Consider the following 24,476-nt stretch of genomic DNA (forward strand, 5'->3'; position numbering starts at 1 on the left):
TTCTAAAGCAGACAGCGGGGGGCTGGTAAGGGGCCATGGATATTTTCCCCACCCAACCTAAAAATAGCAGCCTAGAAAAGACAAATCTATTAGATGCACCAATTCTGGCACTTTGCCCAGCTCTTCCCACTTGCCCTGTAGCGGTGGCAAGTGGGGTAGATGTCACCTGTGTATTGCCTGGTGACATCAAGCCCACGGCTTGGTAATGGGTAGGCATCTATAAGACACCTATCCATTACTAATCCTATAGTTGTATTGTAAATTCACAGCAAGAATAAAGTGTTTTATTTGAAATTAAAACAAAATACTTTTTTCCATTTTTATTTAAAGTGAACGGTTATACTCACCTAATACCCATTCTATTGAATCCCTCGTCTCCTGTAATAAAATTAAAAAAAATAACCATATCCTTCACCTGTCTGACGCTGTAATCCATGTCTGGGGATAAATGGTTTACAACCTGGACGGTGCCAAGATGCGACTGTCCAGGCTGAGAACCACTAATGAATGAGCTGCTGCGAGCGCAGCATCAGTGAGTAGTGGTGAACTCACCGAGCTGAATTGTGGTGAACTCTGACTTTTTCTCACGATGCTGAGGTTACCACAGTTTAGCCCGGCTGGGAATGCAGCCTCAGTGACCCGCTATAACCTTGATGATGTCAAATTGATTTCAAATAAGACTTTATACTGGCTGTGTCTTTATTCACAATACAACTATAGGATTAGTAATTGATAGGTGTCTTATAGATGACTCTCCTTTACTAAGCCATGGACTTGATGTCACCAGACAATGCAAAGATGACCTCAACCCCACAAATATTGTCCTGTAGGGATGGAAAGTGGGAAGAACCAGCCAAGCTCCAGAATTGGTGCCTCTAACTGATGTGCCTTCTCTGGGAAGCTATTTTTAGGCTGGGGGGCAAATATCCATGTCCCCTTGCCAACCTGAGAGTATCGGCCCCCTAGCTATCTGCTTTAGCTTGGCTGGTTGTCTCTTTTTAAAATTATTTATTTAAATAATTTAAAACAAAAATAAAACCAGCGTGGGGACCCCTCTGTTCTTGATAACCAGCTTTGCTGAAACTGACAGCCCACAGCTTTTGGGTTTTGCCTAACTGGTTATCAAAAATACAGGGAAACCCACTCCGATTTTATTTTAGTTATAGTGCAGGCAGCTGATGCATTCTCCCAACAGCCTCTGCCTGTTCTCACTGTTATTAGCAGCAGGGGTAGACGGATGTGAGAATAGTCCCATCAGCTGCCACCTGCTCTCCCTGTTATCAGTTGAATAGAATTCTCAACATGCTCCCATGCTTGTGCTGATTGCCAGCAGAGCAGGGGAGAATGAGAGCTGTCTTCAGCACCTGGCACCGGGGAACAGCGCTAACTGTACCGCTACTTCTCTGGCGATGGTACGTGTCACACTGATGACATCCCTGTGTTTCATCCGTGTGCTTGTGCGGGATGTTTTGTGGCTCATGCTGCTGTTAACAAAAAAAAATATATATATATATATATATATATATATATATATATATATATATATATACATACATACACACACACACACACGTCAGCGTATCTTGCCCAGACACCCGGTCCGTGGATACACACTGACATGTGCACAGACCCATTCACTTGAATGGGTCTGTGTGTAAGTGTCTCTGATACGTGTTAAAACTGTCACCACTCTTACCGGACACACTGATGTATAAAGGAGACCTTAAGTGGGTATTCTGCAATCTTACAAAAGTGAGTTATGAGCAAGAAATGCCTAAAATAAAACGGTTCTCCACTAGTTTGTACTGTGTAAATTACATTAGGGAAAGTAAGACCTATGTAGTTCTCACTGGAGAGCGCTGTGTAGGAGTGAACCTGACCTAACCGTTTAGTAGTGAGATTTCCATGGAAACTTTGCATCCAGCCTGACATTTTGCTTACTTGCAGTAACTTTCGTTAGATGAAAGTTTAATGCAAATAGTGATCTTCTGATACGCCTCAGACATTTTCTTTATAATATCCTCTTTGTAATTCTCCAGATGCAGGTAGCAAGACCATCAGCAGTGAATAATATGGTGGCTCCTGTAAGCGGAAGTGATGTTGGAATCCGCAGAGCAGAGATAAAGCAGGGGCTCCGGGAGCTGATCTTGTGTAAAGACCAGGATGGAAAGATTGGTCTCCGCCTTAAGTCCATTGACAATGTAAGTTTTGGATCGGTCAGTGCAGGGTTAAGACCAGATTTGGTCTTATATAAGTGTATTTTCTGTTTCAGGGTATTTTTGTGCAGCTCGTACAAACCAACTCTCCAGCATCTTTAGCTGGTCTCAAATTTGGTGATCAAGTTTTGCAGATCAATAGCGAAAACTGTGCCGGCTGGAGCTCCGAAAAGTCTCACAAATTCCTAAAGCAAGCTGCAGGAGACCGAATAAATATGGTGGTGAGAGACAGGTGGGTACAGTGATCCTCTAATAGAACCCAACAGGAAGGAGACATACAAGACTTAATTTTAAACGTTTGTTTTGGATTCCGTTTGATGTTTGCACCAAATTCATCAATGAAGGTCCGTTCCAGACAAGCATATTACTGGATCATTTAGCTACAGTGGTCATGTGAGTGGGTGCACAAGTACTGGCCTCAGCTGTGACGCTCGCATGCACAGCTCATGACGTCTGATGAATGAAGCAGACCGTTCAGGTCTTTGATCCGCGGTCAGGCCCGAACTTGCATCATGCCTGTGGTATGGCTAGAAAATCTGCTGGGGTGTTAATGCCTAATTAGAAGATCTGATTAAAAGGCATCCTGACCCACCAATGCTAAACAAAAATACCCACCACAATGCTATATCTGCTGTTGTGGCTTTAGATAAGTGATGTCTTGTATCCTTGCCATGACATTAATAACACTTTAAGGAAACATGATTTTCCAACCAAGCAAGTCAGTACAATTCGATGCCAGACGTGTTCCCATCCCACCTGTTTTAGCATTTCCTCTTTTTGGTCATTTTTAGATTTTTATTAGTTTGGATAATTACAAGTTTTATAATTTTTTTTTTTTTTTTAATGATTGGGTAAAAGCTACTCGAGACACTCACACTTCTTCTTTTTTTTTTTTTTTTTCTTTTTTTTTTCTTTTTAGTATTAGGGGACTTGAAACTATTCAGTACTCTAAAATGTTATAGCGTTTTTGTATGGGACGGGGGTTGGGGGCGATGGCAGCGGCATTTAAGAGGTTGAATCTGCACCCACGCAAATGAGGCTCAGAGAGGTGGCGCTGCTTTAGGAACACAAACTCATAACTCCTTTTTATTGTCTGATTTATTGATTTTATAAAATCTAGTCTTTTGATTTTCGTTGGTTGTACAAGCGATCGTAATTCCACACATTGAACTGTTTTAGGCCCTTTGAACGCACCATCACAATGCACAAAGACAGCAGCGGTCACGTTGGCTTCATTTTCAAAAATGGCAAAATATCTTCCATTGTTAAGGACAGCTCCGCTGCAAGAAATGGGCTTCTGACTGAACACAACCTGTGCGAAATTAACGGCCAGAATGTCATCGGACTAAAGGTACGTTATGCTCCCTGTGCGGTATGTCATGTATGTAGGAGCACGATTCTTCTGATAGTTTGGACCCTGCTTAATACAACTTCATACAAAACTAGAACCTCTGTACAATTTACCAGAGTGCTGCTACCTTCTTGGCCCAAATAAGGAGACAAGGGATGTAGGTCATTAATGCACCATAGTGCTGGCTTTAGCCTAAAGTTATGAACTTGTTTTTGGGCCTTAACATGTAATAGCAGAAGAACTGGTAAATTGCTTTATGTAACACTCTCTCGTTTTTTTTCTCATGGTTTAATGGGGGTAAAAGTGTTGAGTGACAATGGCAGATGTCCTTGTACAATGTGAAGAACCACATGTGATGCACGCAGCGTGTGCCCAGGTGGATGAGGGTGTAAAAATGTCCCATCGCTAGTAATCCGGCTATAAGGATTGTGGAGGCATGGACCTGCCGTCTGATTGAGGAGTAGCACAAAATTTCTCATCCACTGTTTCTCTCCTCCTCTGACACTGCAGCATGGTCTATGAACCTACATTTTTCCTCAAACATTTAAAATTTAAAGCATTTGATTAAAATACGTATTTTCTGTAAATTTGACTATTCCATGATCCACTGACTGTCTGCCCTTGTTCTGTTGGCCTTTTTGAGGGTTGTATCTCTAGGACATGGCATAATCTGTCTTATTGTTGCATTATCTATGGTAAAATGCTTTTAATGTCTGTTCCCGTGTAGTAAAATGTTAATGTCTTTGTGCAGGATTCCCAAGTTGCTGACCTGCTTTCTGGCTCTGCCAACGTGGTTACCCTGACTGTAATGCCATCTTACATTTTTGAACACATGGTGAAAAGGTGAGAGAGACCCATGAAATGTCTAAATGATTCATAGATCAAGCGCAGCTTTCTGGTTTCCCAGAAATGTCCTATGCTGAGTGTACTTGAGCCCCTGCTACATAGTACTCCAATTTTTTTCTGTATAGTTGCACCATGTCTAAGTCCCGAAATGAATAAAAAGGTATAAATTTATTTAACATATACTCGTACAAAAAAACATTAACCTAAATCCAAAAAATTAGATAACCGTACTAGAGACATAAAGCAGCAAGATCAGGTAGAAAGTGGCGCAAGTGTTGCAATTATAACAGGCAAATGTATAGTAAAGTGCTTAGTGCATATTTCCAATGGGAGTAAGCATAGTGGATATCATTGTATCATTGCCTTAGTGCTTATAAAGACCTGGTTCTAGAGTCCCCCACATCCTAAAGATTTTTACCCATGTCCTGTTAATGCAGAGAACGTGCTACGCCGCCACTGATGCGCTTTTCCCGTTCGCTTCTTCGAGGTGCAATGATATCCACTATGCTTACTCCCTTTGGAGATATGCACTAAGCACTTTATTATACAGTACATTTGCCCGTTATAATTGTAACCCTTGCGCCATTTTCTACCTGATCTTGCTGCTTTGTCTCTAGTACTGTTAAATCCCCAAAATTATATATGTTATGTTTTTTTTGTATGAGTATATGTTAAATGAATTTTTACCTTTTTATTAATTTTGGGACTCAGTACTCCAATTTTTTGTGTAGTTGCATTTAGGAGTGTCCTACTTCATTGTTGTGCCATAGATCTGGCCACGTGGCCTTTCATCTGTTTGGCTGTTGTTTCTTGATGGTTCCGTATATGATCTGTATTTGTCTTATAGTCATGGCGCAGTATACAGCAATATAATGAAACAACCAAAATAGCACATAGTAGTTTGTCCTAGAACCAATTATATTATGGTGAAACTATTGCAACTTGATTTTTTGGAAATCACTTTTAAGTTGCTGATCTCTGGAGGTCTGAATGCTAGAATCCCCCTCCAGCAGTTTTGAGTGTCTTTGCAGCCCTGTCCTGAATGGAGTTTTGGCCGGGCATGCGTACCACCACTTCCTTCAGGACTGGGCTGCAGAATCCCATTCTAGGGCTTCCAAAGCCCCACTGTAAGGAGTGCTGGGGGGATTCATTGGCCAGGCCCTATGTGATCAAGAATTTATTCCCTATACTGTGGATTTTGGGGTAATAACACCTCTGTTAGGCTGCAGCTACTGACAAAATTTCTCAGCTGTAAAAACCACTGTGGATCTGGCTTTCTTTGCCCTACACTTCACCTTTTGCATTACAATGGCATGCTGCCAAGCTGCAAATTTCAAACCCACATGTTGCATTTACCGTATTTTCCGGGGTATAAGACGGCTCTTTAACCCCTAAAAATTGTCCCAAAAGTCGGGGGTCGTCTTATACGCCGGGTACGGCGTGTGCAGGGAGCGATCCTGGATGTTCCCAGGGTCTGAAGGAGAGGAGACTCTCCTTCAGGCCCTGGGATCCATATTCATGTAAAAAATAAAGAATAAAAAAAAAAAAATATGGATATACTCACCCCTCCGAGAACCCTGGCTGTCGCCGCTGCAAGCTTCTGCCTCCGTTCCTAAGAATGCAGAGCGTGAAGGACCTTCGATGACGTTGCGGTCAGGTGACCGGTCACATGAGCGGTCACGGACCAATCACAAGACCGCGACGTCATCGAAGGTCCTTCACCCTCTGCATTCTTAGGAACGGAGGCAGACGCTTGCAGCTGTGACAGCCAGGGCTCATCCGAGGGTGAGTATATCCATATTTTTTATTTTTATTCTTTTATTTTTTACATGAATATGGATCCCAGGGCCTGAAGGAGAGTCTCCTCTCCTTCAGACCCTGGGAACCACACGCCGTATAAGATGACTGGGCATATAAGATGACCCCCGTCTTATACGGCGGGCATATTCCATATTTTATATGGAAAAGTTGGGGGTCGTCTTATACGCCCAGTCGTCTTATACACCAGAAAATACGGTAGTTTAGTTAGGATTTTTCTCTGCAGCACATACAGTGGCTTGCAAAAGTATTCAACTCCCACACCCTTTGGAATTTTATCCGTTTTGTTACATCACAACCAGTATTTAAATATTTTTGTATTTTGATTTGTGGGTGACGCATCACCAATTTAGTACTGAAGTGAGGAAAAAATATAGGCTTAAATTTATGGGATAAAATAGCTAAACATTGGCATGTGCATATGTATTCACCCTTTTGCCCTAAAGCCCTTAAAAAAATGTTGGTGCAAGCAATTGCCCTCATAAGTCACATGCTTAGTTAAAGGAAGTCCACCTGTGTGTAATATCGGTGTCACATGGTCTGTCAGTATATGCTCACCTTTTCTGAAAGGCCACAGAAGCTGTAACACCATTAAGGAAGAGGCACCACTAACCAAACACCATGAAGACCAAGTTGATCTCCCAGTCAAGTCTGAGACAAAGTTGTGGAGAAGTACACATCAGGGTTCGGTTATTTAAAAAAAAAAAAAAAAAATCCCAATCTCTAATTAATCCCCAGAGCACCATCAAGTCCATTATCAAATGGAAAAAAACATGGTAAAACAACAAACCTGCTAAGAGAGGCCCGCCCACCAAAACTCTCAGCCGGGGCAAGCAGGCAGCACAGAGACCTAAAGGTAACCCTGAAAGACCTGCAGAGTTCCCAAGCAGAGACTGGAGTATCTTGTCCATACGACCACAATAAGCCGTGCACTCCATAGAGGTCGTCTTTATGGAAGAACTAGAATGGTGGCCCAATTCTAATGCATCGGGTATTCTAGAATGTGTATGTATGTATGTCGCGCTGTGAGTGGGGGTTAAATTCCGCGCCAATATTGCTGATTGGTCGCGCCCGGCTGGCCGATCAGCGAAGCGTGGTTCAAATCTGGCGCCAATCTGCCAATCTGGCGCTGGACTGTGCCTGTTGCTGATTGGTCACGGGCAGCTGGGCACTACCAATGACCGAAGCCGTGTTTAAATTGCGCGCCAATATCGCTGATTGGTCGCAGTCGGCAGGACCGCGAAATCATCTGGGTAATTTCGCAATGCATTTCTGGGAACGGAAGCTGGCAGCAGCCTCGCACATCGGTGGACGGCGGAAGGTGAGAATAGCACTTTTTTTTTTTTTTTTAATTATTATTTTTAACATATCTTTTTACTATTGATGCTGCTTAGGCAGCATCATTAGTAAAAAGTTTGTCACACAGTGTTAATAGCAGCGTTAACGGACTGCCGTTATGCCGCGGTGTAACGCAGTCGGTTTAACGGACTGCTAAAACACTATCTGGGGGGGAGAAGTATGGAGGGGGCACTGACTGCAGGGGAGTAGGGAGCGGCCATAATATAATCACGAAAAAAAGGAACAGCACGAGAAAAATATACTTATCTTCGGGTACAAAGCCCCCAGCCAACCAGTCCTCCGATTATCCAAGTCAATAAGCTTCAAAAAAAAGAGGCAGCACTCCATTAGTCCAATATAAAACGTGCAGGGTTTAATTTACCCACATATTCAGGCAACGTTTCAGCTCCTAATGAGCTTTTCTCAAGCCTTGAGAAAAGCTCATTAGGAGCTGAAACGTTGCCTGAATATGTGGGTAAATTAAACCCTGCACGTTTTATATTGGACTAATGGAGTGCTGCCTCTTTTTTTGAAATGTATATACATACATACATATTGTATGTGTGTGTATTTTGCACGTACGTACGTACGTGTCTTTACTTACAATTTTTGTGTGTAAGGTTCATTTTAAGTTTTCAAAAATAGATGTGAGAGAGTCTCCAAAATAGAACTTTTTGGCCACCAAGTAAACTGTCTGGCGCCAAACCAATACAGCTCATAACCCCAAGAACACCATCTCCACAGTAAAACGGGGTAGATGGTGGTATGATGTTTCCGCAGCAGGGACAGAGAAAATGGTCCTAATCTAGGTGAAGATGGATGGTGCGATATATAGGTAGGTGTGTGTATATGTATGTGTGTATGGTATGTGTGTGTATGTACAGTGGGGCAAAAAAGTATTTAGTCAGTCAGCAATAGTGCAAGTTCCACCACTTAAAAAGATGAGAGGCGTCTGTAATTTACATCATAGGTAGACCTCAACCCCACTGTGATATATATATATATATATATATATATATACACACTAGCTATTGAACCCGTTCTACGCCCGGGTGGCGAGCATTTATATTGGAATATGGTCTCCATCCTGGTATGTGCTGCTCCCATCCTGTCATATGCTGCTCCATCCTGCGCCCCCATCCTGTCATGTGCTGCTCCACCGTGTCATGTGCTGCTCCATCCTGCGCCCCCATCCTGTCATGTGCTGCTCCACCGTGTCATGTGCTGCTCCATCCTGCATCCCCATCCTGTCATGTGCTGCTCCATCCTGCGCCCCCATCCTGTCATGTGCCACTCCACCGTGTCATGTGCTGCTCCATCCTCATCCCCATCCTGTCATGTGCTCCCATCCTGCGCCCCCATCCTATCACGTGCTGCTCCATCCTGCGCCCCCATCAGTGCGGGCGGCTGTATGTGACGTAGCTGTGCTGGGTGCGGGCGGCTGTGCTGGGTGCGGCAGCTGTGGATGGCTGTGCTGGCTGTAGGCGGCTGTGCGAGGCTGTGCGTGGCTGTGGGCGGCTGTGCGTGGCGGCTGTGCTGGGTGCGGCGGCTGTGCGTGGCTGTGCTGGGTGCGGCGGCTGTGCTGGGTGCGGCGGCTGTGGACGGCTGTGCTGGGTGCGGTGGCTGTGCTGGGTGCAGCGGCTGTGCTGGGTGCAGCGGTTGTGCGTGGCTGTGGGTGGCTGTGGGCGGCTGTGGGCGGCTGTGCGTGGCGGCTGTGCTGGGTGCGGCGGCTGTGGGTGGCTGTGCTGGGTGCGGCGGCTGTGCTGGGTGCGGCGGCTGTGGGTGGGTGCGGCGGCTGTGCTGGGTGCGGCGGCTGTGCTGGGTGCGGCGGCTGTGCTGGGTGCGGCGGCTGTGCGTGGCTGTGGGCGGCTGTGCGTGGCTGTGGGCGGCTGTGGGCGGCTGTGGGCGGCTGTGGGCGGCTGTGGGCGGCTGTGGGCGGCTGTGCGTGGCTGTGGGCGGCTGTGCTGGGTGCGGCGGTGCTACGTGTGGCGGGCGGCTGTGCGTGGCTGTGGGCGCCTGTGCGTGGCTGTGGGCGGCTGTGCGTGGCTGTGCTGGGCGCGGCGGCTGTGCTGGGTGCGGCCATTTTCTTGGTCCTGCTCCCGGAGTCGGCGCCTGCGCAGTCCGCGCTTTCCGGCGCCATTTTCTTGAAGACACTGCAATGTGTCTTCAAGAAAATGGCGCCGGAAAGCGCGGACTGCGCAGGCGCCGATTCCGGGAGCAGGGGGACAGTCACGGCCCGGAAGCGCGTCGGTGGAACGGGACAGGTAAGTATACTCACCCTCCGCCTCCTGGCTCGTCCCTGCTTGTCCGGTGGAGATCGCGGTGTGCGTTCAGCGCTTACGCATACCGCGATCTCCTGGGAGCGTCGCTCTGTGCGGTCCGGTCCAGACTGCGCCGGCGCTTGCGCAGTCTATAGAGGCTTCGGACAGAGTGACGCTCCCAGCGTTATATTATAGATATATATATATATATATTTTTTTTTTTCTCATATATTCTCGTGATGAACCCGCATCAGGCTGTTAGTGACTTGAGAATAGGATGGAGGTTCAACTTCCAACAAGACTATTACCCAAAGCATACTGCTAAAGCAACACTCGAGTGGTTTAAGGGGAACCGTGTAAATGTTTGCGAGTGGTCTAGTCAAAGCCCAGACCTTAATCTAATTGAGAATCTGTGGTTAGACATGAAGATCAGGGTATGTGCACACGTCCGTATTTCTTGCAGAAATTTCCTGAAGAAAACTGGAAATTTTCTGCAAGAAATCCGCATTTTTTTTTTTTTGCTTTTTTTCCGTTTTTTTCGTGCTTTTTTTAGCATTCTGCAAGCGTAATTAGCTTGCAGAATGCTAAAGTTTTCCAAGCGATCTGTAGCATCGCTTGGAAAACTGACTGACAGGTTGGTCACACTTGTCAAACATAGTGTTTGACAAGTGTGACCAACTTTTTACTATAGATGCTGCTTATGCAGCATCTATAGTAAAAGATAGAATGTTTAAAAATAATAAAAAAAAATGGTTATACTCACCTGCAGGCGTCCGTTCCTATAGATGCCGGTGTGGTTCAGGACCTTCCATGACGTCGCGATCACGTGAGCGGTCACATGACCGGTCTCGACCAATCACAAGACCGCGACGTCATCGCAGGTCCTTCACCGCACACCAGCTATAGAAACCGAAGCGGCAGCATGCACCGGAGAGGCGGGAAGACATCGAAGGTGAGTTATAGGACTATTTTTTATTTTAATTCTTTTTTTTTTTTGACCAATTATATGGTGCCCAGTCCATGGAGGAGAGTCTCCTCTCCTCCACCCTGGGTACCAACCGCACATAATCTGCTTACTTCCCGCATGGTGTGCACAGCCCCGTGCGGGAAGTAAGCAGATCAATGCACTCCTAGGTGTGCGGAATCCCCTGCAATTCCGCATTTTAATGAACATGTTGCTTTTTTTCCGCGATTTTTTTTTTCGCGGAAAAAAAGGCTACATTTGCACAAAAAATGCGGAATACACTGAAAATAATGGGAGGCATATGTTAGCGGTTTTTTTTCGCGTTTTTATCACGTTTTTATAGCGAAAAAATGCGAAAAAAAGCGAAAAATACTGAACATGTGCACATGGCCTTACTGTTCACCAGAGGAAACAATAGAACTTAAAGGAGCTGGAGTAATTTTGCCTTGAGGAATGAGCAAAAATCCCAGTGGAAAGCGCAGACACCTATCCAAAGCGACTTGCAGTTGTGATTGCTGCAAAAGGAGGCTCTACAAAGTACTGACTTTAGGGGGGTGAATAGTTATGCGTAGTGAAGTTGTCAGTAATTTTTTTCCTATTTGTTGTTTGCTTCACAATAAAAAGAAAACCGGATGTTCACAGTTGTAGGCATGTACTGATGCAACCCTCAAAAGAAAAAAAAGTGACATTCCAGGTTGTGTGGTAGCGAAACGCAAAACAATGCCAAGGGGGTGGGGGCGAATTGTTTCACAAGCCACTGTAGATGACTTTCTGTAAAATCTCACCCATCATACTGTAACACACAGCAGATTTCCTCTACAAAGAATCTACCACGGTTGTTGATGGGTAAAATAAAAAATGCCTGTATTACTGTAATGTGAATAATGTGATGTTCTTCTTAGTAAAAACCTATTTGAGTTAAAAAAAAAAAAAATAATAATAATCTACCACATTTTTGTCCCATGGAAAGATGCATTAACACTACAGCAAACTAGTCATTTGTTAATAAACCCTAAATTGGCATACTAAAATAAGTAAGAAATTAAGGTTTAGGGTATTGTCAGACATGGTGTATTTGCACAGATTTGCCATGCACTATTTATATGTGGGAAATCTGCAGCTATACAGTACCAGCAAAGTGGATGAGATCTCCAATAAATGTCATCTTGTTGCTAAGAAGTTCAATGTGGAAAATGACTGGTGTGAAGATGGAAAAGCAGAAAATACATTCAGCTAAAGTCCTCAGTGATATCCAGCTTCAGGCTGTTCTTTCTAGAGGGAGGTCAGGATCTTATTCAGAGTTTTGCATAGTACACATAGGCTCCAGTTCATCAAGACCACTGATTTTTATCGCCGGTCTTGATGAGGGAGTGTGGTGAAGTCAGACGCTCAAGATTCAAGTAGATTGATGTCACTTCATGAATCTGGAGTGTCTGGCTTGTGTGGTAGCTCTAGAAATCTTTAGTCAGGGACTGGAGTGAGATTTCTTGCTTATGGCACCACAGCTTGTCATCAATTAGATGAGCCATGACGTCACGTCTCCCTCTACACTCATTATGGCAGAGCTGGGAGAAACTGGCATAATAATATTAAGTTCCAAAATTCTACAACTTCTCAAAACTTTTAGTGCTCGGAGATTTACTTTTCATCGCCGCAGCTGAATGATTTACATCTGCTAGACAGCTTGATTACAAGAGCGGATTCCCTAGCAACCAGTCAACCCCCACATGTACTTGTGCTGGCTAGCAGCTGTAAATCCTGCAGCTGCATCAACAAAAACTAAATCTCCGAGCATTAAAAAATACTCAGAGAACACCCGAGCGTGCTCAGGAAATCTCGAGCAGCGAGTATACTCGCTCATCACTAGTAAGGTGTTATCAGAGCATGCTCGTGTGCTAACCAAGTTGCTTCGGCGCGCTCGAAAAATGTTTGAAGTCCTCGCGGCTGTTAGACAATCTCTGCATGTGTAGCGGATGTCTAACAATAAGGCGCAATAAGGGACAAAAAGAAAGCATTTAGAGAATTAAAGGAAGTAGGTAGTGAGGAGGCATTAAATAAATACAGAAAATTAAATACATTCTGTAAAAAGCAAATCAAGGCAGCAAAGATTGAGACAGAGACTCATTGCCAGAAAGAGCAAAAATAATCCCAAAATATTCTTTAACTACATAAATAGTAAGAAACTAAAAAATGATAGTGTTGGCCCCCTTAAAAATAGTCTGGGTGAAATGGTGGATGAGGAAAAAGCCAATATGCTAAATGACTTTTTTTCATCAGTATTTACAAAAGAAAATCCCATGGCAGCCAATATGATCAGTGATAACAAAAATTCCCCATTAAGTTTCACCTGCTTAACTCAGCAGGAAGTACGGTGGCGTCTAAAAATCACTAAAATTGACAAATCTCCGGGCCCGGATGGGATACACCCCCGAGTACTGCAGGAATTAAGTACAGTCATTGATAGACCATTATTTTTAATCTTTAAAGAGTCCATAATAACAGGGTCTGTACCACAGGACTGGCGTATAGCAAATGTGGTGCCAATATTCAAAAAGGGGACAAAAACTGAACTCGGAAATTATAGGCCAGTATGTTTAACCTCTACTGTGGGTAAAATCCTGGAGTGCATTCTAAGGGATGCTATGCTGGAGTATCTGGAGAGGAATAACCTCATGACCCAGTATCAGCACGGGTTTACTAGGGACCGTTCATGTCAGACTAATTTGATCAGCTTCTATGAAGAGGTAAGTTCTGGACTGGACCAAGGGAGCCCAGTGGATATAGTGTATATGGACTTTTCAAAAGCTTTTGATACGGTGCCACACAAAAGGTTGTTACATAAAATGAGCATAATGGGGATGGGGGAAAATGTGTAAGTGGATTGAGAGCTGGCTCAGGGATAGGAAACAAAGGGTGGTTATTAATGGAGCACACTCGGACTGGGTCGCGGTTAGCAGTGGGGTACCACAGGGGTCAGTATTGGGCCCTCTTCTTTTTAACATATTTATTAATGACCTTGTAGGGGGCATTCAGAGTAGAATTTCAATATTTGCAGATGACACTAAACTCTGCAGGGTAATCAATACAGAGGAGGACAATTTTATATTACAGGATGATTTATGTAAACTAGAAGCTTGGGCTGATAAATGGCAAATGAGCTTTAATGGGGATAAATGTAAGGTCATGCACTTGGGTAGAAGTAATAAGATGTATAACTATGTGCTTAATTCTAAATCTCTGGGCAAAACCATCAATGAAAAAGACCTGGGTGTATGGGTGGATGACAAACTCCTATTCAGTGGCCAGTGTCAGGCAGCTGCTACAAAGGCAAATAAAATAATGGGATGCATTAAAAGAGGCATAGATGCTCATGAGGAGAACATAATTTTACCTCTATACAAGTCACTAGTTCGACCACACTTAGAATACTGTGCACAGTTCTGGTCTCCGGTGTATAAGAAAGACATAGCTGAACTGGAGCGGGTGCAGAGAAGAGCGACCAAGGTTATTAGAGGACTGGGGGGTCTGCAATACCAAGATAGGTTACTACACTTGGGGCTATTTAGTTTGGAAAAACGAAGGCTAAGGGGTGATCTTATGTTAATGTATAAATATATGAGGGGACAGTACAAAGACCTTTCTGATGATCTTTTTAATCATAGACCGGTGACAGGGACAAGGGGGCATCCTCTACGTCTGGAGGAAAGAAGGTTTAAGCATAATAACAGACGCGGATTCTTTACTGTAAGAGCAGTGAGACTATGGAACTCTCTGCCGTGTGATGTTGTAATGAGTGAGTCATTACTTAAATTTAAGGGGGGACTGGATACCTTTCTGGAAAAGTATAATGTTACAGGGTATATATATTAGATTCCTTGATAAGGCGTTTATCCAGGGAACTAGTCTGATTGCCGTATGTGGAGTCGGGAAGGAATTTTTTTCCCCATGGTGGAGCTTACTCTTACCACATGGGTTTTTTTTGCCTTCCCCTGGATCAACATGTTAGGGCATGTTAGGCTATGGGTTGAACTAGATGGACTTAGGCTATGTTCACACGGTGCGTTTTTTGGTGCGGATCCGGAGCGGAATTTCAGCTGCGGATCCGCATCCGTTTTCCATGTAGGTTACAGTACAATGTAACCCAATGGAAAACAAAATCCGCTGTGCCGACGATCCTTTTTTCCCCAGGAAAATCCGCGCGGATTTGCCTGCGGAAAAAAGAAGTACCATGTCAATTCTTTCTCCGGATTCCGCTGCGGGTTTCCAGCAGCACCAATAGGAAACTGCATTTGGAAACCCGCAGTGGAATCCGCAGAAGAAAAAGGATCAAAATCCGCAGCTAAAATCAGCGCTGAATTTTAGCTGCGGATTTTCAAAACAGGACAGGAAAAAAAACTGATGAAAAAACTGAACGTGTGAACGTAGCCTTAAAGTCTTCCTTCAACCTTAATAACTATAACTAACAGCCGCAGGGACTTTGAACATCTTATTCTTGCACGCTGAAGACACTTGTTAGCACACGAGCATGTTCGGATAACACCTTATTCCAGCACGTTTGCTCATCAGTACTTGATATCAAACGGAGCGGCAGACCCTACTCCTAGTAAATAAGTCTGACATATCTAGTATTGCTCTAGTCAATGTAGAGACGCAACTAAATGGCAATTACAGTACTACGTGTTCTACCGATAACATGCTCGTGTGGATTGGCACAACAATTACATGTCAGTGTGTACAGGGTTACAGTAGGAAAGGGCACTGTACGGTGAAAACACTAACTTCAAGGCCGTGGTACCCTGCAGCTTCTGGACATCCATTTTGTCATCAAACATACACTGAATGCATTTTCTTCTCTCCGGCAGAATGGCTTCCAGCGTGATGAAGAGCTTGATGGATCACTCTGTTCCAGAGGTGTAATAGTATCTTCCGCCTTTCATCCAAGCCTTGAGACCTTGGCAGAGCTAGGACTGGCTTTACAATAAGCAGACAGCAGGGTATCCTCTGTGACAGCAAGGTGTCTACTTCTGCATGTTACCCTTTTTTGCATTGTATAAAATGGCCAATCCTTTTGCTGTCAGTTCTATCCAATATCTGCTAATTCACCTTTTACCAGGTAGAAATCTGTGCAACTTCCATTTAATCCAGAACATGTTTACAGCCTGTCATATGTAGTCCTGTAACAGCTGAATGAGAGGTATACAGTATATTTTGATTACTATTTAGTTCCGCAATGAGTTTTTTGCCCGTAGATTCTCGCTGTCGGCCATTATAACTTCGCCATGTGTTTAATGAAAGTGGAAATGCACTATATTCATGGAGGGCTGGAGTAGGTTTCTGATAAAATGCTGTAATTTTTTTATCCCTAAGAGCTATTTTCCTATGTATGGATCATGTTATATTTGCATGGCAATTTTTGGTATAGATAATGCTATTTATGTTGCAAAATGATTAAAATAACTGTTGCACAATGTAAACTTATTTTTAAAGAAATTGTAACTTTTATCCTTTAAGGGTATTTTCACCAACTGTTAATCAGAAGCCAGCTTTTGCCTACTTATTAGGAGGTCTTATAACAAGTCTCCACTTTTTTCTATTTTTGTCTAAGTTTAATTCTTCTGATAAAGATATATTAGGAAGTTTATTCGCTATGAATTCTAAAGCTCTGATTGCTTTACTCAATATTGCCATACATTGTAAAGGGCCATCAAAAGCTTGACTAGAACAATATGAGTCATTTTCTATGTTAAAACATGCTTTTAAAAAAAGTTGGTCATTATCCATATTTAAAGAAAAAAAAAAAAAAAAAACAGGTTTAAGTACAGTCATAGGCAGGATTACTAAGATTGACATCTCTAAGGGTGCGTGTCCACGGGCCGTACTACATCCGGAATAGCTGCGGATTGAACGCTGCGTGGAGCCGCAGCGTTCAATCCGCAGTGTCCAGATGTTACAGCATAGTGGAGGGGATTTTATGAAATCCCGTCTCCACTATGTGTGGGAACACGCATCCGGCGTCCCTGCGTTTCCAGACATGCGGCGCATCTTTTTAGAACGCAGCATGTCCGTTTACCTTGCGGCGACGCTGCGCCGCCGCAAGGTAAAACACAGGGCCCTATGTGTGGGGTGCGATGATGCCGGATGTGTGCAATGAACACATCCGGCATCATCGCGTCTACAGAAGGGGGTGGGGTGAGTTTTCCGCTCCTTCCAAAGCGCCGGCCATCCTGAACGTGGACACGTACCCTCACACTCCACAATAAGTTATGATCACAGATCAGTGTGTCTAATATAGTTCATTGACTTCAGCAGCGTCTGTCTATTGTGTTTTTTCTGGCTACTGCAGAGAACAGCTGCCCCCGTAATCATGTACAGAAAAATACAAAAGAACCTTACCTTCTAATTTGTCAGTAGGATCAACCCTCTTAAGCCTTCTGTATGTCATATAGATCAGTGTTCCCCAACTCCAGTCCTCAAGGCCCACCAACAGATCATGTTTTCAGGATTTCCTTTGTATTGCACAGGTGATGCAATTATCACCTGGGCAAGACTAAGGAAATCCTGAAAACATGACCTGTTGGTGGGCCTTGAGGACTGGAGTTGGGGACCCCTGATATAGATCATAGGAAGCTTTATAAAGGATACCTTGATAGGTGCAATCTGATGTCTTGTTACAGATTATTTTTTGGAATAAGACCTCAGATAATTTTTATATTCTGTTCAGGACTATGGGGCAGACACTGATCTCTGAGAATCTGCCTTCAGAGACTGTTGTAAGTATGGGGAGTTACCAGGTGTGAGACAAGTAAAGTCCCTTTCACACCCGTTTTTTTTTTTTTTTTCAAAATTCAACGGATTGTGACTGATGGCAAAAAAACTGATCAGCCGCAGAAAAACTGATGCAATGGATCATTTTTTGCCTAATCCGGCTAATTGGATCCAAAAAAATAGGAGCATGCTCCGTTAAAAAAAAAAAATGGAATCTGTCACCGGATTCCATCATTTGACGGATCCAGTCCTTCCATTCTAATGGACGATGGCAAACGACAGATCTGTCGCTGTCAGTTTTTTCGACAGGCACAAACGTTACTATGTCTGTTGTCTCCGGCCGCCGGATAAACAATGACTGATCCAGCGAACGATTGATGATACGGGAGGCCATCCGTCGCTAATACAAGTCTGAGGAAAAACTGATCCGGCAGCATCACTCGCCTGATCCGTTTATTTCAAAATTTGACGGATTACGACTGATGGCAAAAAACTGATGTGTGAAAGGGGTCTAACTAACACAAACCAGGAAAATGACTTATTTTCTTGCAGCTCTCTGAGCTCTGCTGTGTAACCCGGTCTGCCTGTGAGACAGAAGCTGCAGATGTCAGGTATAATAATATATAAAACACTGAACTTCCCCTTTTAATTTACAACAATCTCTGCAGTAAGGCCGGTTTCACAATAGCGTTTGTGCGCAGCGTAGGCCTTTGTACTTTCTTTAAGATCCGCATGAGTCTTGCCTACCTATATTACATTGTGTTTACAGGGATATGCGTTGTATGCGGATGTCATTTTGGCATGCACGGCAAAATGCACAAGGACGCATCCGCAGACAATGCATGTCCCTGCGTACACCATGTAATATAGGTACGCAAAACGCATGCGGATCTTAAGGAAAGTACGAAGGCGTACGCTGCGCACAAATGCTAACGTGAAACCGGCCTAAGTCTTGGGCAGATCGGTGTCTGGCCCATAGTCCTGTAACAGCTCTTTTATTTGAGAAATCATGTTTTTCCTTATGTAAGACACCGGATCACAAATATAAAGTATCATTGTATTTTGCTTTCTATGACTTACATGCCATATAGACTGCTTAGGAGGGACGGTTGACTGATTCACTTTTCAAAGCAGAAAAGCCGTGAGGTCCATAAAAAAAAAATTGTACATTCTTTCATTCCGTCATGTAACCATTATGCAGAATGCTCCCATGTTCTCATTAATCTGTACAAAGGTAAGTGTGCAAAACAAGGTGGGCAGAAAATGCTAAACATAGAATAGCGCCCACCATATAATATATTTGGCTCATCAGGCTAAACATATTGGACCTTTTGTCTTTTCAATCAAAAGTATGGCACGTCATAAACTAATCTGGCATGCTTAGCTCCCTCTAGTGCCATCTATTGGCAGTCAGCACCATGTTGTCACTAAAAAAGGCACCAGTACAGAACATTAATACTTTTATAGATTGAAAAAGAACTGGTCTTTAAGGGACCTTCACTTTAACTTCCCATTACAAAAGCATTGCATCCATGCTGCTTTTTTCTTTTAGCGCTGTGGCAAGGTTACAGTTGTACCCTATACTTTAGCAACATTTAAATGAGGTTGTCACATGAACAAAATACAGTACACCAAGAGCTATTGAGAAGTTCCACAATTGTATTCTTGTGCTGAAATACTTCTACAGATGTGCCCCACTGTGTAATGGCTGTGTCAGAGCATGCAGAGCTCCTCCAGTTCATAGTTAGCACATGCTTCCTCCTCTGGCCAGGAGCTGTGGTATTCAAATGAAACAAAAAGATCAGCAGCTGTGAGCCCCTGCTGATACAACACATACTCCTGTGATAAAACAGGCAGGAAAGAGGATTTATGAGGAGTTCAGAGTGCTGGAGACTTTGTCAGTGACATAGGAGCCCCAGCAGCTGAGCTCACAGATCACTGACAGGTATTGTGATGAGCTCACAGAGCCATGGACTGGAGCAGCATTGCATGGGGAGACAGTCATTACTCTGTGCAAAGCAGGGGCACAGTCATCACATTGTCAGCACAGGAATATTTTGTTGTTGTTTATAACCACATCCAGTTGTGGAACTTATCCCAACATACGTTAATGTAAATATACATTGTTGTGGGACAACCCCATTAAAGCACTTTGTGAGGAGTCCATGATGGGGACCAGTCTTAGTGATGCCCTAAATCTAGGCCTTCATCCTGTGCTGTGATATGGCTCCCTCCCTGTACTTCCATTTGTACATCTCGCTGTAATCTGGGAACAGTTGGTGTTCTGAGCAATACTGCACAATTAACTTTACTTCAGACCATAACCATTCATGTGTACAAGTTCAGTAGTTATGTTGCCCCCATTAATAGATTGTTGACCCTTACAAGCCTTATGAAGCCATTTGTTGCACAGTGAACTTATCCCCTTACTGTGGAATGTACCGCTGCTAAAATCATGTGCTCACGAGTCACCGCAGACTCTTCTTCTGTACCGCTCTTCTCCATTTCACATATGTACTGTGATTTAGCAATATGTATGACTAACAATGCAATGTACTTAACCCTTTCTTAACATTTCAGGTCTGTATATTTTGTATACAAGAAATAATAAAAAGCAGAACACTTATTGGAAAAATTATTTATTGTAATATGATGTAGGATAGAGATTGTGCTCTATAAGAGCTGGAATATTTCACATTGCATCTTACAAGAAGAAAATTCGAGACCTATCTGGGTAATGTTTGCTAAGTAACCCAAACATCAGCCATGAGACAACCTGCTGCCAGCTCCTTACGTATAAAAGGAAAGTGAATTTCTGGATAATTTTCGTCAGATGTTTCCCATGAAAAAAATCATACATCCACAGAAAATACTTTTGTTAAAATCAGTGGGGGATGTCAGCTAAAGAAGATTGTCTTTAAGTGACAGTTTCTTAATAATTTCAGTGGTGTTTTTTTAACACAATTAATTGGCTGATTTAAAGAGAATCTGTCAGGTGTGTTTTTTGCTATCCAATCAGAACACCATGATGAAGAGAATCTGAGTCCAGCAATTGTATCACTTACTGGGCTCCTTTTTGATATTCCAATACAATTACCGTATTTTCCGGCGTACAAGACGACTTTTTAACCCCTGAAAATCTTCTTAAAAGTCGGGGGTCGTCTTGTACGCCGGGAATCGCCTTGTACGCCGGGTGTATATGGTGGGTGGGGGGGGGAGTGATCCTGATGACGACGAGGGGGCGTCTCACAGGAAAGTGAGTATCCCCCATTACCTTATCATAGCGCTGCAGCGTGGGGTCTCTGTGCTGGGAGCGGCGGCTGCTGTGCTGTGGCGGCTCCTCTTCTGCAGTGTGGGGCCTCTGGTGCTGTGGGGCGGTGGCGTATCTTCATGCAGTCGGGGCTCCTCCGGCATCTCAAAGCCTAGAAGCCCCGCCGGCAACTCCATCGGTGTAATGCGCTGGCCTCCGGGAAAATGGCCGCTGCTTAGATATTCAGATCTCGTGTCCCGAGATTTCGGGACGAGATCTGAATCTGAGCATGCACAGCCCCCAGCGGCCGGGCCACCGCATCGCACCTATTGAGCTGCCTCCGGGAAAATGGCCGCTGCTCAGATTCAGATCTCGTCTCCCGAGATCTCGGGACGAGATCTGAATCTGAGCAGCGGCCATTTTCCCGGAGGCCACCTGACCGCATTGTACCGATGGAGTTGCCGGCGGGGCTTCCAGGCTGAGATGCCAGAGGAGCCCCGACTGCATGAAGATACGCCGCCGCCACTGCCCCACAGCACCAGAGGCCCCACACTGCAGAAGAGGAGCCGCCACAGCACAGCAGCCGCCGCTCCCAGCACAGAGACCCCACGCTGCAGCGCTATGATAAGGTAATGGGGGATACTCACTTTCCTGTGAGACGCCCCCTCGTCCTCATCAGGATCACTCTCCCCCCCCCCCCCCCCCCCCCCCCAAAAGGCACATATTCACCGGCCCTATAAGACGACATACGGTGTATAAGAAGACCCCCAACTTTTAAGAAGATTTTATTTTTTAACTGGTAAAGTTGGGGGGTCGTCTTATACGCCCAGTCGTCTTATACGCCGGAAAATACGGTAGTTTTTTTTTTTTTATCAGCAAGAGACTATCACTGCAGGACAAGCGGTTTCCTACCTTGTCCAGCCCCAGCACTGATTAGCAGCTTTCAGTCACTATACACAAAGCTGTCAGTGGTGTGGTCAGGTATACACAGCAGTCGGCGCTCTGCAACAGTGTCTCAACTGCTGCACCCAGTAAAGTTATGCATAGGTACATAACTAGAATCCACATCTCTCAGATTGTATAGCAAAAACCTGCTAACAGATTCCCTTTGAAGAGGACCTGGGGGCTTTCAGGACATGGCTGTTTTAGACAAGGTTGGGTAAAGTGTTCTTTTGAACTATGCATTTTATTTTTCTAATATTCCTCCTAAAAATGTTTTACACAAGCCAAAAATGTTGCTGCTATAATACAGCATAAGGTAAGTGAACATGGTTGCATTATGAGCTGCAAATCACAATATATCAAAAGAACTGATATTTTTGGGACTTGTTGCAGTGTGTCCATTTTCACTAACAGTGTAGTCTTTTGCTACCCCAGGCGTTTTGCAGCAAAAGCCCAACATAACATTGAATTGTTGGCAGTAGGCTTTGGCCAACAGTAAGTATCCATTAATTGGACAGTGGCAAGGTTTTTATGCATGAACCCAGACTATGTGGAGAATCTGTCCTATTCCTCCTGGAGATGGATAAATAAACAGAGTTCTAATCATAAAACGAACACTGAAGTTGTGAATGCAACAAACATGGCAAAGCTTATAGATCCTGGTTAAAAGAAGGTCAGTGGCTAAAATCATTAGTGCTGAAGGGTATGTGCACACGTTGCAGATTTTGCTGCGGATCGGCAGCTGTGGATTTGCAGCAGTTTTCCATGAGTTTACAGTACTATGGAAAACAAAACCGCAGTGGACATGCTGCAGAAAAAAACCCAGCGGAAACGTAGCATTATTTATTCCACAGCATGTCAATTATTTTTGTGGATTCCGCAGCGGTTTACACCTGGTCCATAATAGGAATCCACAGGTGTAAAACCGCAGGTGGAATCTGCACAAAATCCACCAAAAAAATTGCGGTAATTCTACAGTGCAGTTTACCTGCAGATTTACCAAAATCAGTCCGGACAAATATGCAGAGTAATCCGCAGCGTGTGCACATACCCTAAGGACATCTGTCCTGGCATTGGCCTTCTTTTAACATGGATCTATAAGTTCTGACATGTTTGTTGTTCTCCAAATCTTTGATGGCCAAATATCACTGAGTGCTACTGCCATGGAGCCAATTGGTCACGTTCCAGGTATCACGCACAAGACTTGGCTATCGGCTGATGGACAGCAGCAGCGCCTCATCTCACAATTCAGGAGTTAGAGACACTTACACACATCTAATTGTTGCTCTATGGGGGCATTTATTGACTGGTTTACTAATTGGTTATCTTACAACGGTCTCTTCACTTTTTTTCTAGTATGGGATAGGACCTGGAATGTCCTGCAGGTTAGTGATAGTCTTGCTCTAGAGACTTGCACCAATCACACAAAACCGTTACAGGAACAAAGACTTCATGGAGTCTGAACACTGCTGTGTACACTAGTATAGGAGCAGTGCTGTGGGGGTTGGGGATATGCTTCATGTGATCTGCACTGCTGACAGATTGGCTATAGTATGTGTTGTTGTCTAAACTATATGTACATAGTGGACCTAAAGTTGAAGGGTGTCTTTCAAACGGACATCCTCCATAGGTATGTGGTCTGTACACAAGGACACATGTACCATACATCGCAGCAAAGTAAACATACAGCATTGTAGAAGGACCTGCCCTCCAAGTGAAGCAAACAAAAGCAGCTAGTAAAGTTATATAAAGTGTACTAAAATCGGTTCACCGCTACTTTAGCACTGATGACCTATTTTTAAGATAGGTCATCATGGTCTGATCCATCAATTTTGGACTCCCAGCACCCCCAATAATCAGCTGCTCTTATTTGTCGGCAACCGCCTGCTGAAACTCCTTGACTGCTGAGTCTTCTGGTAGTGGCTACGTCGGGGTACTGCACATCCGCTGCCTATTCAAATCAATAGGAGGCAATGTGACGCACCTAGCTGCAGCCACTCCAGGGCAACAGTGCAGATCTGCACTCAAGTAGTTCCAGCCAACACCACCACAAAGAGCTGATCGGCAGGGCTGCTGGGTGTCAGACCTTGAACAATCAGAGATTGGTTATTTAGTCTAAGGATAGGTCATCAATAAAGAAAAAGCGGACAACCTCTTTAAAGGGTTGGAGTTCAACCTTCTGACCTACCAGAAACCCCAAATAAGTTAGAACTGAACTTGGATCGCTTTAGTAAGGTCCTGTTCTGTAGCCACATAGTGGGTCCAGGAGTTTACAGTCCAATGCTTGTGAAGAACATGCACCCTCTGTAATCTAGCCCAGGACAGGAATAGCAGAGCGTTCCCTCAAGACAGGGCAGACAGATTTTGATGGGCAGGGTGATTCACAATTCAATGGATTGTATGTACAGTTTGTACAACTAAAAGGCAAGAGCCACATGACACGGACCGTATGGAATAGCAGACAAGGCACATGTGTTGAAGCAGCGATGACATTGGACAATACATAAAAACTTCTTTTTAAAAAAGAAAAAAAAAAAATCTTCAAGTCGGGCCATGAACTGGAAAGAAAAAAGCTCAGTACTGCAGCTTCCAGAGAAAAATCTGTCTGTCTGCTGCGCCTGTGATGATAGTATTGCAGGGTTCATTCATCCACATACATGTCACAGCATCTGAGGATAAAAAAAGGAAAATGTACAATTATAAAACAATGAAGCATATATTTCAT

General features: G+C 44.0%; 2 protein-coding genes across 2 annotated transcripts in view; one reads left to right on the forward strand and one right to left on the reverse strand.

Moving 5' to 3' along the window:
• SDCBP (syndecan binding protein) overlaps positions 1–16,272 on the forward strand; it is a 37,861-nt gene extending 21,589 nt beyond the window's left edge. Inside the window, exons 5-9 of the mRNA XM_077270535.1 lie at positions 2,040–2,201; positions 2,273–2,448; positions 3,396–3,567; positions 4,319–4,410; positions 15,657–16,272. Coding sequence (XP_077126650.1) covers positions 2,040–2,201; positions 2,273–2,448; positions 3,396–3,567; positions 4,319–4,410; positions 15,657–15,711 — 657 coding nt within the window. The 3' untranslated portion in view covers positions 15,712–16,272. The remainder of the gene's footprint in view (positions 1–2,039; positions 2,202–2,272; positions 2,449–3,395; positions 3,568–4,318; positions 4,411–15,656) is intronic.
• A 5,743-nt stretch (positions 16,273–22,015) lies between these two features.
• Positions 22,016–24,476, reverse strand: part of NSMAF (neutral sphingomyelinase activation associated factor) — a 103,862-nt gene continuing 101,401 nt past the window's right edge. Inside the window, exon 31 of the mRNA XM_077270536.1 lies at positions 22,016–24,420. Coding sequence (XP_077126651.1) covers positions 24,326–24,420 — 95 coding nt within the window. The 3' untranslated portion in view covers positions 22,016–24,325. The remainder of the gene's footprint in view (positions 24,421–24,476) is intronic.

Source organism: Ranitomeya variabilis, chromosome 6 (assembly GCF_051348905.1).
Source record: "Ranitomeya variabilis isolate aRanVar5 chromosome 6, aRanVar5.hap1, whole genome shotgun sequence".
NCBI classification, from domain to species: domain Eukaryota; kingdom Metazoa; phylum Chordata; class Amphibia; order Anura; family Dendrobatidae; genus Ranitomeya; species Ranitomeya variabilis.